General features: G+C 35.9%; 1 protein-coding gene across 3 annotated transcripts in view; it reads right to left on the minus strand.

The window, feature by feature from the left end:
* The window catches only part of RALGPS2 (Ral GEF with PH domain and SH3 binding motif 2), a 156,497-nt gene that overhangs the window by 12,775 nt on the left and 128,556 nt on the right, over positions 1 to 15,166 (minus strand). For 2 of the 3 annotated variants that reach the window (XM_064594263.1, XM_064594264.1), the window contains exons 13-17: positions 14,491 to 14,642; positions 10,719 to 10,773; positions 8,424 to 8,501; positions 6,746 to 6,851; positions 4,004 to 4,096 (exon numbers count right to left, since the gene is read on the minus strand). In XM_064594263.1, coding sequence (XP_064450333.1) covers positions 4,004 to 4,096; positions 6,746 to 6,851; positions 8,424 to 8,501; positions 10,719 to 10,773; positions 14,491 to 14,642 — 484 coding nt within the window. The remainder of the gene's footprint in view (positions 1 to 4,003; positions 4,097 to 6,745; positions 6,852 to 8,423; positions 8,502 to 10,718; positions 10,774 to 14,490; positions 14,643 to 15,166) is intronic. The other variant, XM_064594265.1, reaches the window with a different exon arrangement.

Genomic DNA, 15,166 nt, shown 5'->3' on the forward strand with positions numbered 1-15,166 from the left:
CCCTAATACACATCAAGACTCATAGAGCTACAGTAATTGAGACCATGGGCTACAGGACAGGAACAAACAGACAGGGTGATGACAGTCAAGAGAGCCATCTGGGTGTAGAGACGCAAATTCGTATGACAAGAGTGGACTCTGCAGACTGATGAAGGAAGAATGAACTGTTCAATAAATGATGCCAGGAAAATTGGTTATCCACGCAGAAAAATCAAGAAAACAAATGCCTGACCTTTCTCTATGCATTTACACCAAAGACTTTTTTGATGCTGTTGGTTTTCATATACAGCTGACCCTTGAACAACATGGGTTTTAACTATGCGGGTCTACTTAAAATGCCGATTTTTTTTGATAAATACATTACAGTGTCTTTTTTTTCTTATGCTTTTCTTAACATTTTTTCTAGCTTACTTTATTGTAATAATACATCATACAATACATATACAAAATGTGTCAACCAACTGTTTATGTTATTGGTAAAGCTTTTGATCAGTAGTAGGCTATTGGTAGTTAAGTTTTTGGGGAGTTGAAAGTTATACACAGATTTTCCACTGCACAGGTGTGGGAGGGAGGTGGCGTAGGTACCTCTAACCTAGTTGTTCAAGGGTTCACTGTACTAATGGGGGCGTATTTGTACTCTTACAGTTTTCACTTATCAGTACTTCCTTATTGGTAAGTATTTTGAGTCTTTATAGATTTCTATTATAAACACTACAGGAATATTCGTGCACTTGTTCAAGGACTTCCACAGGACAGATTCTCAGATAAGGAATCACTGGTTATTATTAGGTTAAATACGGACTAGGACTGCCCACCACAAAAACAATACCAATTTAAATTTCTGCAAATCATGGATAATAGTCTATGTTTCCCTACACCATGGACAATGCTCTACTAACAATCTTCAAAATTTTTGCCTAATAGCAAAAAGGGGCATCTTCTTTAGCCTGCATTTTTGATACCTAATAAGGTTGATCATCTTTTCATGTTTACTAGCCAATTATATTTCATCTTCTATTTATCTCCTCTTTCCCTTTTTCTAATGTCCTGTTTTATTCTGAGCTGTGGAAAGTTGTTAGTTTTGTTACAGATTTCTTTTCAAGCACAGTCTTGGTCTTTAAAAATTTAACTAATTGAATAGTATTTATTCACTCTTTACCATACAGCGATGGGTTCAAACATACCTCCAAAATTTTTTTTTACAATGAATAAACTTCCACTAAAAAACATTTTTACAGTGAATGTTTTCATTTTAAAACATCCAAAAAGGGGCTCCTGGGTGGCTCAGTAGGTTAAGTGTCTGCCTTTGGCTCAGGTCAGGATTGAGCCCCATGTCTGGCTCCCTGCTCAGCGGGGAGTCTGCTTCTCCCTCTCCCACTGCCCCTCCCCACCTTCACTCCGCTTGTGTTCTCCCTCTCAAATAAATAAATACAATCTTAAAAAAGTCTAAAAATATAGACATAATAGGAGTCCCCCTTCGCTCTCCCCAGTTATTCTACCCTGCCAAGCCTATTCTGTTCCTCACAGGCAAAAAAAATGTATGGAGAGTAATAAAACTTATAGGTTTGTAGGCTTCCAGATTTCTTCCTTCTGCATTTATAGACCTAAATGAACAGGTATATTTTCATTAGTAATTTTTTTTCCCTCCAGCTTTCAATTTTGAAAGGTTGAAACTACAAAGTTGAAAGAATGCCACAGTGGTTACCCACGAATCTACATTTTATGCATTTGCTTGATCTTTTTGAAATGCAGACATCATAAAACGGAGTCCTAAATATTTCAGCACGTATAGCCTAAGAATATATTTCTATATAACCACAATATAAGTATCTAAGAAATTTAACAGATACATCATTTTTTATAAAACCCATATTAAAATTTTTTCAATTGTCCCAATTATGACCTTTGTGGTTAAAAAAAAAAAAAAAAAAAAGAAATTACCTCCAGGATTCAACTGAAGTACACATATTGCATTTACCTCTCAGATTCTTCAGTCTCTTTTAATCTATAACAGTCCTCCTGTCTGCCCCCACCCCCCGCCCAGCCCCATCTACCAATTTTTGGTCTTAAGAATCCAAGCCAGTTGTCTTGTAGAACGTCCCACAATCTGGATTTGATTTTTTCTTCATGATTAGATTCAGGTTAAACTTTTGGCAAGAACACTACATAGGTGGTGCTCTGTTTATAGAATACATTTTAATCCTTTATCTGTTGCTTATATATAGCCATTATTTTCTTCTAATAATATAATTTTGTTTGAAAATGATTTAAAAAAGTTTTCCTTTCACTGCTTTTAGTTCTGTGCCACATCTCAAAACTGATTCTATAATATTAACACGAGCCTGCCTCTCTACCCTCTATGTTGTTCTTGTAATTCCTTCTTTAACCCGAACAGTTTTAATTTAAGAAGATTAGGAATATAGTTCATTTCCTTGGCACTCAATTTGATTTCCTTACAACCCAGTATGCTCTAGTTTCATCTGGCTTCTTTCTAACTAAAGTTTAGGAAAAAATAAAAAACATTTAATTTTGAATAGCTACTCCTTTATAATCATCAACTAAGTGAAACTGAGCCAAGCATCTCAAAGTGGCTATGTGAAAAGTTAACTGTATCTGAAGACAAAGGATTTAATTTAGCTATAGCAATCTTTTTTCCTCCCTTTGAGGATAGCAGTATTAATCAGAGGCAATTACTCTGCAAAATGTTTGGGTGGAACTAGTCTGTGTAACTCTGTTGGGTGTGTGAGTATTAGTCACTTTGACCAGAATACAAAAAACAGTCCTTTACCTCAATGTGAGGACTTTATCTAAACAATTGTAAAATAACCGTGGGCAAAAAAGCCAGAACTTCAGGGGTGCCTGAGGGCTCAGCTGGTTAAGTGTCTGACTCTTCATTTCAGCTCAGATCATGATTTCAGGGTTGTGGGATTGAGCCCCAGGTCAGGCCCTGATTCTCCCTCTTCCTCTGCCCCTCCCCCGCCCTTAAAAAAAAAAAGCCAGAATTTGAGAATTTATATGATTCCATTCAGGTACGGTTCAAAAATGAAGCAATGTGTTGTTTAAGGAAACATATATGGTAAACTCTAAATTAGAGTAGAGCAAGGCAATGATTAATGTGAAATTCAGGACAATGACAGGTGTAGGCAAGGAACGAAGGTTGATACTATTTTATGGCACTTACAACATTCATTTAAACCAATAACATACTCTTCTATAAGAATAAAGAAGAGCTTCTCTGAATTATGCAATGTCACTGGATAATTTATACATAGTAAAAGGACTCAATTTTTTTAGTGGATTACCTTTCCTTGGTATGGTAAACTACTTAATTTCACGGCAAAATACCATGACTTAGAAATAAAATTCTTCTCAAGGGGATTTTATTAATGCAACATGGAAAATTTCTTCCTTTCAAAGACTGTATCACTAGCATATAAAAACAAAACAGCATGCAAAAGAGATTTATAGAAGATTCTACATTTGGAGAAAAGTGCATTGAGAGGCTTCTTCTCAATATGCAACACAAAAAAGTGGACTAGAGTAAGCATAGTAACTATTATTCCTCTTCACTGTTGAGAAAAACCACTCCTGAGATTGAGGTGGCAAAGAACTTTAGATGATGGTCCCAATTTTTCACATTTTACAGATTATGAACTGAGACTCCAAAGCAGTAATTTTCAACTACTTTCTGAACAAGAAACCCAGACTTGGGAAGGTTTTGATGCCAAAATAGAGTGGGAATAAGCATTTTTGAGCTTTGATGGAAAAACAGCATTCAAAAAAAGAAACTCTAAATATGGAAGTTATTCCAAGACCTTCCCTGGAATGGTCTTACTAAATAAAAATAATTCTACCGCAACACTCACACAAGGAATAGATGTTAAGAACTTCTGGAATAGAATATGGAAATGATCCAAATTGCTGCATTCCATCAGGACTACTTTCTTTACAACCATGAAGAGGGACTGAAACTCTGCTAGCAGTTCAGAGGAGGAATACTTACATGCTTTCTCTCTGTAGCTTTTAGAGATTTGGCAGCATAGTAAAAAAGCTGTGTCCCACACAGAGCTGCCCAATACTTTGTCCACGATGCCACCTGGAAAGACAAACACAGGAACATACTACCACCGGCTTCTCAGTTTCTTTACTTTCTTAGTGCTGATGACCTTTAGCTCCACTCCAGCCACCTTAGTCTAATCTTAGAGTTGAATCACTGCTGAAATCTTTATCTCCCACATTCCTGTCACTTCCACTGAATATGCTCTACTACTACTTTCATTCAGATAACTATTGGTTTTATCAAAACCCATACCCCTTTTTAACATTATCTACCCTTGCCGCTGCCTCCCCATCCTGTATCCTTCCTCTCCCTTCTTCGTATTTAGCCAATACCACATGGTCCAGCACTATGGCCATTCCCTTCCAAATCCTTCAATCTCACTGTCCCTCTCTCCTATTTAAATCTAACCATCTGATTACTTGGCACATTATAATAACCGAATATTGCTGGAGAAATCACACAATTGTGCCAACTGATAAAATTAGAACCAACAATCTCTTTAGAAATCAATAGTACTTCATTTTTACCCCATGAAGTCATTATCCTCTTTCTCTCTGGAGATAACCATTTCATTCCTTTTCAAAAACCCTAGTACTCCATCCCTTATGATAGCACTGCACACCACCCAGAGAGAAATAGGTGAAATCTGGTGAGGACTTCCTCATCTTCCCTGACCAATTCCATCTATTTGTAGACCCGCCTACTTGGCCTTTCTTCCTGCTGCAACAGAAGAGTTAACGCTGCTTTTATCAAAGGAGAAACTACCCTCCTTTTGCTCTAGATTCCTACTATCTCTCACTCCCTCAAGAAATCTGCTTTTGTCATTTACTCCTCTCTCCACTGTCTTGATTTCTCTCCCTCTCCCATCATTACACAAATGAGGCTTCACAGCACTCTCATCTTTGAAAATCCCTCCACCGCCCCGTCCTCTGCCCCATCAGAGAGCATCCAATTTTTCTGCTCCTGTTCACAGCATAACTTCTTGCAAGGTGTCTCTAATCCCTGACTCTACTTCTCTCTTGCCCATTTTCTCAACTTACTTTCAGTTAGGCTGCTGATGTAAAGGTCACTGATCACTGACATATCCCAAAGCCTCTGTTCTTACCACAGTCAACCTCTTAGCAACATCCGACACAGCTGGCCACTCCTTCCTTCTTGAAATACTTTAACCACTGCGCTTCTCTGGTAACAGTTCCTTCATTTTCCTCTATGCTTCTCATAGCAGACCTTGATGTGCTACATAGTTCTATCCTCGGCCCTCTTTTCTTCCCCAGCTATACTTTCTTCACAGATAATGTCTCACCTGGTCCCATACTTCAAATACCATCTGTATACAAACGACACCCACATCTCCAACTCTGGCCACCACCTCTCTGCTGAACTTCTGACCTGTACTTTTTAGAGCTAAACTGACATCTCCACTTCTATGCCTAAAATGCACATTAAAGTGAAATTAGCTAAGACTTACCGGCCCTTTCTTGAAAAAACTTTCCCTGTTTCAGTAAACATTCCCAACACTCATCCAGCTCAGCCCCCAACCCAGGTACCACCTTCATGTCACGCGCTCTCATACACCGCACCTAATACATCACCAAGCAACCCTACCCGTTCTCTCTGACTTCACCTCCTCCACCTGCTGCACCTCAGCTCCAAAGGCCTTCTCGCTGCCTGAACTCAGATCCTCACATGGCTAGCTCACCTGCCTTGTTCAGACAGCAGCTCAGATGCCTCGCCGTGCTGACACCTCTCCTCATCCTCTCACCTGCCATGCCATTACCTTATTTCAAGGACTTACTTTCTATTTGTCTCGTTGGAATGTCATTTGCACAAGGCAGGCACTGTGCCTCACCTTGTTTGCTGCTCTGTTTCCAGCATCTGACACACAAGAGTGTCATAATGCCTCAACTGACACGCGACTCCTAGTTTTTACGAGCTGGCCTCGTGTGGCTTCTCAACTGTGGCTTACTGGAACGTAAGCAGCAAAATCAGACTGCTCAGCTGTAAACCATTTTTACATTGTAAGAAGCTCTCATATCTTCAAAAGTGTTAAGTTTGGATACACACTGAAGTTTTTATTCCAAACTAGATAAATTATACTATTATTTGAGAAAAGAAAAAAACAAAGTCTTCTTTCTTTAGCAGTCAAACTGCTTGCTGGGGAACAAGAAACTTCTATGTTACATACAAAAGGCTTTGTGCTACTAAACTTCTACCACTTAAAAAAATATAACAATGGTTTGGAGGACATTTAATATCTGGGTTTTGTTTCACGAAGGAAAACAAAACTTCATTACAGAGATTTAAATAAACAACTTAGGACTGACAAAACAAAATTGGCTGCATTCCACTTTTTAGGGTTATTACTCTCAATTCTTTATTTTTCCTAAACTTATTACTAGAATATTTCATAATGGCATATACTTTCAAGGTTCTCCGAGAAATGGTTTTGTGTAAGAACTACATTAGGGGACAGAGAGGAGTACAGGAGCACCTTGATGGACACACCCTCAATGTATGATCTAACTGAAGTCTAAATTAAGAAACACGGTGAGGCAAATGTGCATTTTCAATTATTTCAAGTGTACCATACATCTGGTTTTATTTCATTGTTTTCATATTTTTTAGGGTCCTATATGTTTGCTTATTTTTAGAGGTGTGTTAAAATATAATACGATAATATCTTACTGTAGGCTTTTTGCCTTCTTTTAACAAAGTTTTTCTCCTGAGAACACCTTGAATAGTAACAGCTCCTGGATATAAATGTACTGCCAAATCTTCTGATTCTGCAGAACTATAATAATGGAATGAAGAAAAGAACATGTAAGACCTCTCGTGTATAGCAGTTACAAAGCAGGTACTTAAATGAAATGTAATTACTCTTAGTTTTAAAACTTTGTTCATGTATTTAGCATTAGAAGACAGTGACAATTATAAAGGCTTACTCAGCTGAAATTTATAAGCTGTCATAGAAGTTTAATCAGGAAGTTATTAAAGTCAACAGATGGTTAAAAAACACACACTTTATTACATACTTGAACAAGTATAATTTAGAAAGAATAGAGTAATTCACTTTAGTGAAGATTAAATTAAGGATTTAAGACTTTTCCTTCTTTTTAACATGACACATTTGCATCACTGCTGTAAACTTTTTTCCCCTTAAGATACTTTAAGTCCTGGTAGGAAAGGTGAGGATTCTTTTTGTTAAAAAGTATTTAAGCATACAAACTCAAAATAGAAAGAGCAGAAGCTCAAAAAAAGGAAGAAAAGAAAAAGAAAACCCATGCTTAATTTAATTCTAAAATAGGTGAGGGAAGTAATATAGGCAATAACAACATATTTAAAAAACTAGTGTACTGCAATAAATTTTAATAACATTTAAAAATATGCTATCAATGCATAAGTGTTTGATTATAACCTAACAGCTCTCCAAGGAAGGAAGAACTCCCAAACTCAAGATTTCCTTTTCATGTATCTTAAGAAAACCACCACAAGATAACCAAACATTTAAATATCTTTCCCCAACTGACTTAAGGTCCTATATTTAAAACAACAATAACTTCTACGAGTCAATTAAAACATACACACTAATAAAATTATCTGCCATTCTTTGGGGATCTGACATGATCTGCAGAATTCCTACAACAGGGAAGAACACTGAAGTTTGCCAGCTTATCCCTTTATGATTATTTAGGTGTCTTCAAAGTGACTTAAAAACCTAGAGACCACTAAAATTTTCATGCTATTGCTATTTATATTCAGGGTATACACAAAGAGATTAGACACCAAATTGACAAAAAGTTTACTTCAGAAATTGGCTACTGTATGTGTTGTATTATGAAGTGGCTGATTACCCATTACCAGTAACCTCCAGCCCCACATCAATCTAACATTCTCATTTCCTTCCGCAGCTAATATGGTGCAGAAAGAGACCTGGTTTAACTAATAAACCACTGAACAAAAATGAGTTTAAAAGCACAAACATTATTTACTGAGACTTGTCTACATTCAGGTCCTGCAGTTTATATGAAAAATTCTTAACAAAGATAAATTGAATGGAGCCTTACTAGCAAAGTAAATGTTGTGACAGCAGCCTTTGAATAATGCTTATCCAAGAACCAGCAGCATTACAGAGGCCTGTGCAGTTCTAAGGCCACCAAGTTGGAATTATTCTGCAATTAGCTCAGTGGATCAGAAAGAGAAGTTCAAATTTATCTCTAGATTCAATCTTGGCAAGAAAGCTTTTGTGGGCATTTTTAAACGAATTAGTTGAGAAAGAACAGAGATACTGTGAGATCACACCCATTTAGCCAATCACCAACACCAGAGGGGAGTTCTGTGACCCCTGAATGCAGGGGGATTGTACCTGCTGGCCTTCACGTGGCTTCGATGGCCATTTCGTGCCACTCGTGTCACCGGGCCGAGAGAATGGTATAATCTGTTCCTGTTGGATTCCATTATAAATTGTATATATTACATATGCTTTTATTCACACAATCATCAATACCTAGAACAATGTAATAATTTCTTCCTGTAATACAGCTTTCTAAATTCTACAAAAGGACAGTATGTGGTTGCTCCTCTTTCTTTTAAGCATGCAGCCCAGATTTAAAAAAAGATGTTTTCTTCTACTACTGACTCTAGAAATACAGGTGTTAGGATATACCATACATTTTAGATACATTTGCTCTCACAAATCTGCTAAAATAATTAGAGTTATTTATAACCAGTACTATCAAAACCTGGATAATACTTCAAAAATCCTTTTGTTTCTATTCCAGTTCTTGGAATCCAGTTTAAAAATGATATCTGGATTTATATAAATAACTCATTTTTATTATATGTCCCTATGAAGACACCTAAAAGCAATGTGGGCTGTAAACTTAAAATTAATGTGGCCTAAACACCTATATCGTCCTCTCTATCCTTTTCGTTAAATCCAAGAAAACCAGTAAAAGAGAGAAGCTGAGTAATAAAAGCATTATTTTATTTCTACAACAACTGAAATAAATGATAAAGCCAATAAACGATAAAAATGGTCTGAGATACTATTTATCCAAAATGGCATGTAATACTTAACAGAGGAAATAAACACACACACAAAGAAACACCAACACTTCTTTGCCTGGGAAAAGCCAAAGGTAGCACTGTTGATAAATGTTATTTAAAGCAAAAAAGCATTATTTTAGCAACTTTAGCAGCAACATATTTGATGTCTCTGTAGAAAATAAGGACAGAGGGTGATATGTTTAACATTCAGAGAACTATTTTCAAATTCACTATCTACAAGCAGTATTTTAAAAATCCTAGTTCTTTATTTACTTTTTATTATTCCATGTCTGAATTTTGCTGGGAAGCATTAATTTGCTCTCAAAATGTTCCCAGAGCCACAGATTTAAACTTGGCACAACTACAGATTTTTTTTAGCTGCAAATGTCTGCGAAGCAAAACATTTGTCGTAAAAGAAATCTATCGTTTTGAGATGTGAAGGTAACACCATTAAATACTGTCTTCAAACGTAACCTGCTGGGATGAGGACAGATTACTGAACACAACACCATCCTGGTTATTCACTTTGTAACGCATGCAAACTGAGAAACGATTTTTTTCATCCATGTTTTTTATCTAAAGATTACAATACACTCTATAATCAACATATGATGCTCTTCCTGGAAGGAAAGAACTGAAATCACTTGTACGGACAGCATGCCAGAGGCAACTTGTGTTTTTCTCATTTCAGGCAAACCCTAATAAAGAGACTGAATATAAAAGTTGGAAGAGAAATAGTATGCAAAAACAAGTTGTTAAGGCCCCCCCAAAACAAAAAATAAGACTTGGGAACTCTGATAACTAGAGTAGAAAGGCTCAAGAGTACTTTGAAATGCTCGGTTTACAAATAAAATCTTAATCACATAACAGAGAGAAATCTTCATGAAGTTTCATTAAGAACAAGAATATTCCAATTAAACAGCATGAAATTAACCAATTCCAATATCATTTACAGATAGTTAATAAAATTGTTTTCTACTAAAAAAGTGATTGATACAGAGTTAGGTAACTATTTTCATTTCCATCGATTTTAATATGGCACTCAAAATTCAATCTAAACGACACTCTGCTGCTTAGAAATTTAGGCTGCTCAGTTTATATACAAAAGGGAGCAATTATTTTGGCAAGAGTCAAGCATCCTGTAAATATGAAAATGGAAGAACTGAAATGGTCAAAGACAATATAAAAGTCCTAATGGATATTTAAGTAAATAAATTATTTGCACTGTTTGGCTACATTTTTAAGAAGATCTTACATTCGAAGATCAATATAGCATGATACCTGCTGTAGGCAGATGACAACTTTAAAACTTAAAGTAATAAAGAAAGGAGAAGGGAGCATGACTTACAGTATTTCAGTTGACTATGACTGGTTATTATGATTTTAAATTTATAATTTTAAAGGTATTAAAATTCAAATACACAAGTCACCAAATAAACACGTATTTATTAGCTAAGACTTAAATATCAACTGCTAATTTCCGCCACCAGTTGGAAGCTTATAAATAGTGCCTTAGAGACATGTAACAAATATTACCTGTTAAAATGCATATGATCCTATCTTTTAAGGAAGACAAACTGAACTTGAAGCAGTTCAAATGAACGATTCTTACCTTTCAAAAGCAGGCCATGAGGTCTCTTCACTTAGTTCAGAACCATCACTGCTACCTAAATTCAAAAGTTATTCTATTTTTAAAACATCAGAATTACAGTTTAAATTTCATATTTTAAAAATAAATTCTTTAATTGTACTTATAAAATGACAGTCATGTTATCTGTGGGTGAACATCCACATATTAATTCTTCATTCTAGTATTAATGCTGCTAGGCTCATTCGCAGTATGTTGGAATCTGGTTGACAAGACTATCTAAAATAACAAAATAGCATAAAGACATTTTTGTAGAACTACTTATAGCTCAGATTCATTATGTTAATAAACAATTTTCTACCATCAGAGAATGTACCATAAGCACAAAATTTTTCAAAATTTCAAAATTTTGTCAAAATTTAAGACCAATATAATTGTGAAATTCTTAGAGGTTCATGCTATACTTTCCCTTTTGTATTCCTTTTAAAACCTTTTACTACCCTAAGGATAAAAAGCTTAATGAAATTTAATTTTTGCCTTCAGAGGCAATGTAGAACAGGATGGAATCCCTAAATTAAAAAAAAAAAATCGTGCTGTAACAATCTAAAAACTTTCTCTTTATAGCCAGAATAGCAGTTAAAATAAGTTTTACGTTAGCTAAAGAAAAAACTGAGGGGAATAAATTTGGAAAGTCCAAAACAGCTTACACTGATTTAAAAGTTTAAAGATGGGCGCCTGGGTGGCTCAGTTGGTTAAGCAACTGCCTTCGGCTCAGGTCATGATCCTGGAGTCCCAGGATCGAGTCCCACATCGGGCTCCCTGCTTGGCAGGGAGTCTGCTTCTCCCTCTGACCCTCCCCCCTCTCATGCGCTCGCTCTCTCCTCTCATCCTCTCTCTCAAATAAAAAAAATAAAAATAAAAAAAAAAATTTAAAAGTTTAAAGATAATTCTGGCTCTCAACAAAACTGATGATTAATCTGTCCCTTATATATCAAGTTGAACTGTCTATCAGACCTTTCATACCAGTGTTCCATAAGAGACACAAACTCCAATGCTAAAAGGTACGCATTGTATGTGATGGATTAAACCTTGTTTATGTATTTAGAGTGGTACTAGTTACATATATACTATCCTTGGAAAAACTGAGTAACAGTAACAGAAAAAATTTTCTTTGTTGTGTGGTTCAGATGAGAAACTGGAACTATTCTGTTGGTAGTGGTAGGGTCTTATAGATTCTCTTTTGATTTGTAGCATTATGTGGTAAAGACTGAAAATCAATCAATCAAAATAAAAGTTTTTCTACAAGCATGAAACTCAGACTGGGTATGCTTCTCTTAGCTAGGCAAGACTTTTATCTAAGAGTTTGTACCACATTAGAAAATGTTAAAGGCCACCATCCCAAGCACTGGTTAATTTCTCTGTAGTACCTTCTCAAAATCTCCATGGGATAGACTGATAGTGTATATTAAAGTTACAGCTAAGGAAAAAAACCTTTTGTGATTATAAACTGTGTGTGTGTGTGTGTGTAACATCTACCACTTATGGTTATAAATATACTTTCCTTCCAGAATATATAGCTTTAAAACAATAAACCATGCAAGGTAATGTCTATGTCTAATGTTCTAATTTATAAACAAGGATTTAACATTACCCACTTAACAGTCTTAAAATAAAAAATAAATACAAAGGCAAAAATTAGTCTCTTCCTTTTTTGAAAAAGATTTTTTATTCGTAAGTTATCTCTACACCCAATGTGGGGCTTGAACTCGCAACCCCAAGATCAAGAGTTGCACACTCTACCAACTAAGTCAGTCAGGTGTCCCTAAAATAGTTTTTCCTGTTCTAAAAGAAAGGCCTCCATATTGAGACACTAACTGTAACTGAACGAAATAACGAGATAAATAACTATCTTGTGATATCCAAAAGAACATCAGTGGAAAGTAAAAGCCACAAATAAAGAATTATTATAAAATTCATGATGGGGAAAAGTCAAATATTATATTATATATTTAATTGAGAGCTGTAATTTAAAAAATTATTATTTTTTGGTTTAAGTGGCATGCCAGATTCCATAGTGTAACAAATTTACTAATTTAATGGGAAGAAAGTTCTTTTTCTCTTTTGCAAAATTACTCTGCGTATTGTTTTCAAGTTGACTGTGATATTTGCATAATGACAGCTTATAGCATTAATGAAGAGGTATTTGAGGGGCCAACTTGTCTTCTATTTTGTGAATTTTGTCATCATATAATCATTTGCACTTTGGAATTAAAAAACTGCTGAATGGTGCTGGAAAGTTCTAAATCAATTTTGTTTACAGGGTTTGGAACTCTCAAGGGTTAAGGAAGTCAATTTGTTTAAGAAAATGAACTCCTTGAATTTCTTTCTATTGACTATGCATCAGTATTGAGATGATCCTATTAATAATAACAGGCTTAGCCCCTGAGCAACCTGGCACTTAACCAGAGAGGAAGATATTTTCTTCCTTTATTCCTTTTTAAAAATAAGAAGGTTTTTCTAATAATCAAAAGAAATAATGCTCATTTAAAATATTCAGAAAATAAAGAAGTTTAGGAAGTAATAACAAATTTTCCTCACAACCTCACATCCCTTTCCAGTATGGTTGCGATTTTCTGGTCCCCTTCATCTCTATTCCCTGGCCTCTCATTCTCCGATCTACTCCAATCAGGGCTCTGACTCCACTATTCTACGAAGCAACTCTTATCAAGGTCACAATGACTTCTATCTTGCCAAATGCAGTGGTCAATTCCCATTCTCTTCTTTTCTTTTTCTTGCATTTGATAGTGATACATTATTAAATACTTCCCTCTTCCTGGAGATACTTCCTCTACTGGGCTTTTGTGATACCACACCCTGATTTTTATGGCTGTTTCACTGATCCCTCCTTCATATTTCCTTTGATGGCTCATCTTCTTTAAAAAAAAAAAAGTACTAGGGGCACCTAGGTGGTGCAGTAGGTTAAGCATCCAACTCTTGGTTTCAGGTCAGGTTGTGATCTCATGGTCATGAGATCGAGCCCTGTTGTCAGGCTCTGCGCTCAGCACGGAGTGTGCTTGAGATCCTCTCTCCTCCCTCTGCCCCTCCTGCTCATGTGCTCTCTCTCTAAAATAAATCAATCTTAAAAAAATAAATAAATAAAAATAATTAAACAGACCTCTAAATGTTAGCATGTCTTATTTATTTACATTCTCTTCCTTGGTGACCTCAACCAATCCCATGGCTTGAAATACTATGCTACATAGGCGAACTCCTATGCTTTATATCTACAGACCTAACCTGACCCCACTGAGCTCAAGTGTCATATATTTAGTTACCTATCAGACAACTCCATGTGGACCAAACATGTCCAAAACAGGATTCCTAACTCCTCAAACCCAGTCATCCTTCACAAATACCTCACCACCTACAAATGTTTGCTCTTCTGGTCTTTTCTATCATGGCAATAGTACTAACATCCAGAAACGGGGAGTACACCCACTCTACCCCTTTTCTCATTCCTACAACCAAACTGCATGATGTAACCAATTCAAACAGTCCACCTTCTTTTCCCATCATTCCTCAAATGCCTCCCCTTTTGGAGTCAAAAACATTAAGCAGCTTTTAAAACACCATGATTTATTAACTTTAGTAGGTACTAGTAAGATGATCCTGTATCTGATTGCTACTTTGCTTTTATCAAATTTTCTCTATGTATATTAGGGTTAATGACTTTTTTCCAGCTGAGTTTTAAATCTCATTTTCATAAATTGAATCCTCTCAGAGTAGTATTTCTCACCTATTGATATTCCACTAGAAAGAGTAGAACTTTCAGCTTGGCCTCGAGATGGTGCATGGGGCTCCATGACGCTGTCATCTAATAGATGCCTTGGCCCTGCATTTGGGAACGTTGCACTCTTAAACTCGGCTGTGTTCATTTTATGAATGAAACTGGAAACAAAGAGAAATATTTTTCATATCTTTTACTATTGTTGTTAATTCAAGATATAAAAGATACTCTTAAAGATGCAAGATACAGAACATTTACCTGCTATCCTAAACTGACTTCTGAATTCTCATACTAATAAACACTCAGATTTTACCATAAAAGCCTCAATTAACAGTTTAGGGAAAGTATTTTAGGAAACCAGACCAGGCCAGAGATAATATTTTAATTTCATCTTGAGTCTCAGGTCCATTAAAAAACTGTTTCACATTTACTTTTGGAAAATAGCTATTTTAAAAATCATGGCAAAGGTGAACTATGGGCCCCATTTTGAGTAAACGATCTTGCAAAGGTAATGATGTTAAACAAAAAAATCAGCTTCCTTTTCATTATATTTAGGAATAAAAGGAGTAATTTTTTTTTTCCCCAAAAGATTTTATTTGACAGAGAGAGTGAGCACAAGTAGGCAGAGCGGCAGGCAGACGGAGAGGGAGAAGCAGACTCCCGGCTGAGCAGGGAGCCTGACAAG

The sequence above is a fragment of the Mirounga angustirostris genome, unplaced genomic scaffold (genome assembly GCF_029215605.1).
Source record: "Mirounga angustirostris isolate CCGP_5_RB_7025 unplaced genomic scaffold, mMirAng1.0.hap1 SCAF_6, whole genome shotgun sequence".
Classification (NCBI taxonomy): domain Eukaryota; kingdom Metazoa; phylum Chordata; class Mammalia; order Carnivora; family Phocidae; genus Mirounga; species Mirounga angustirostris.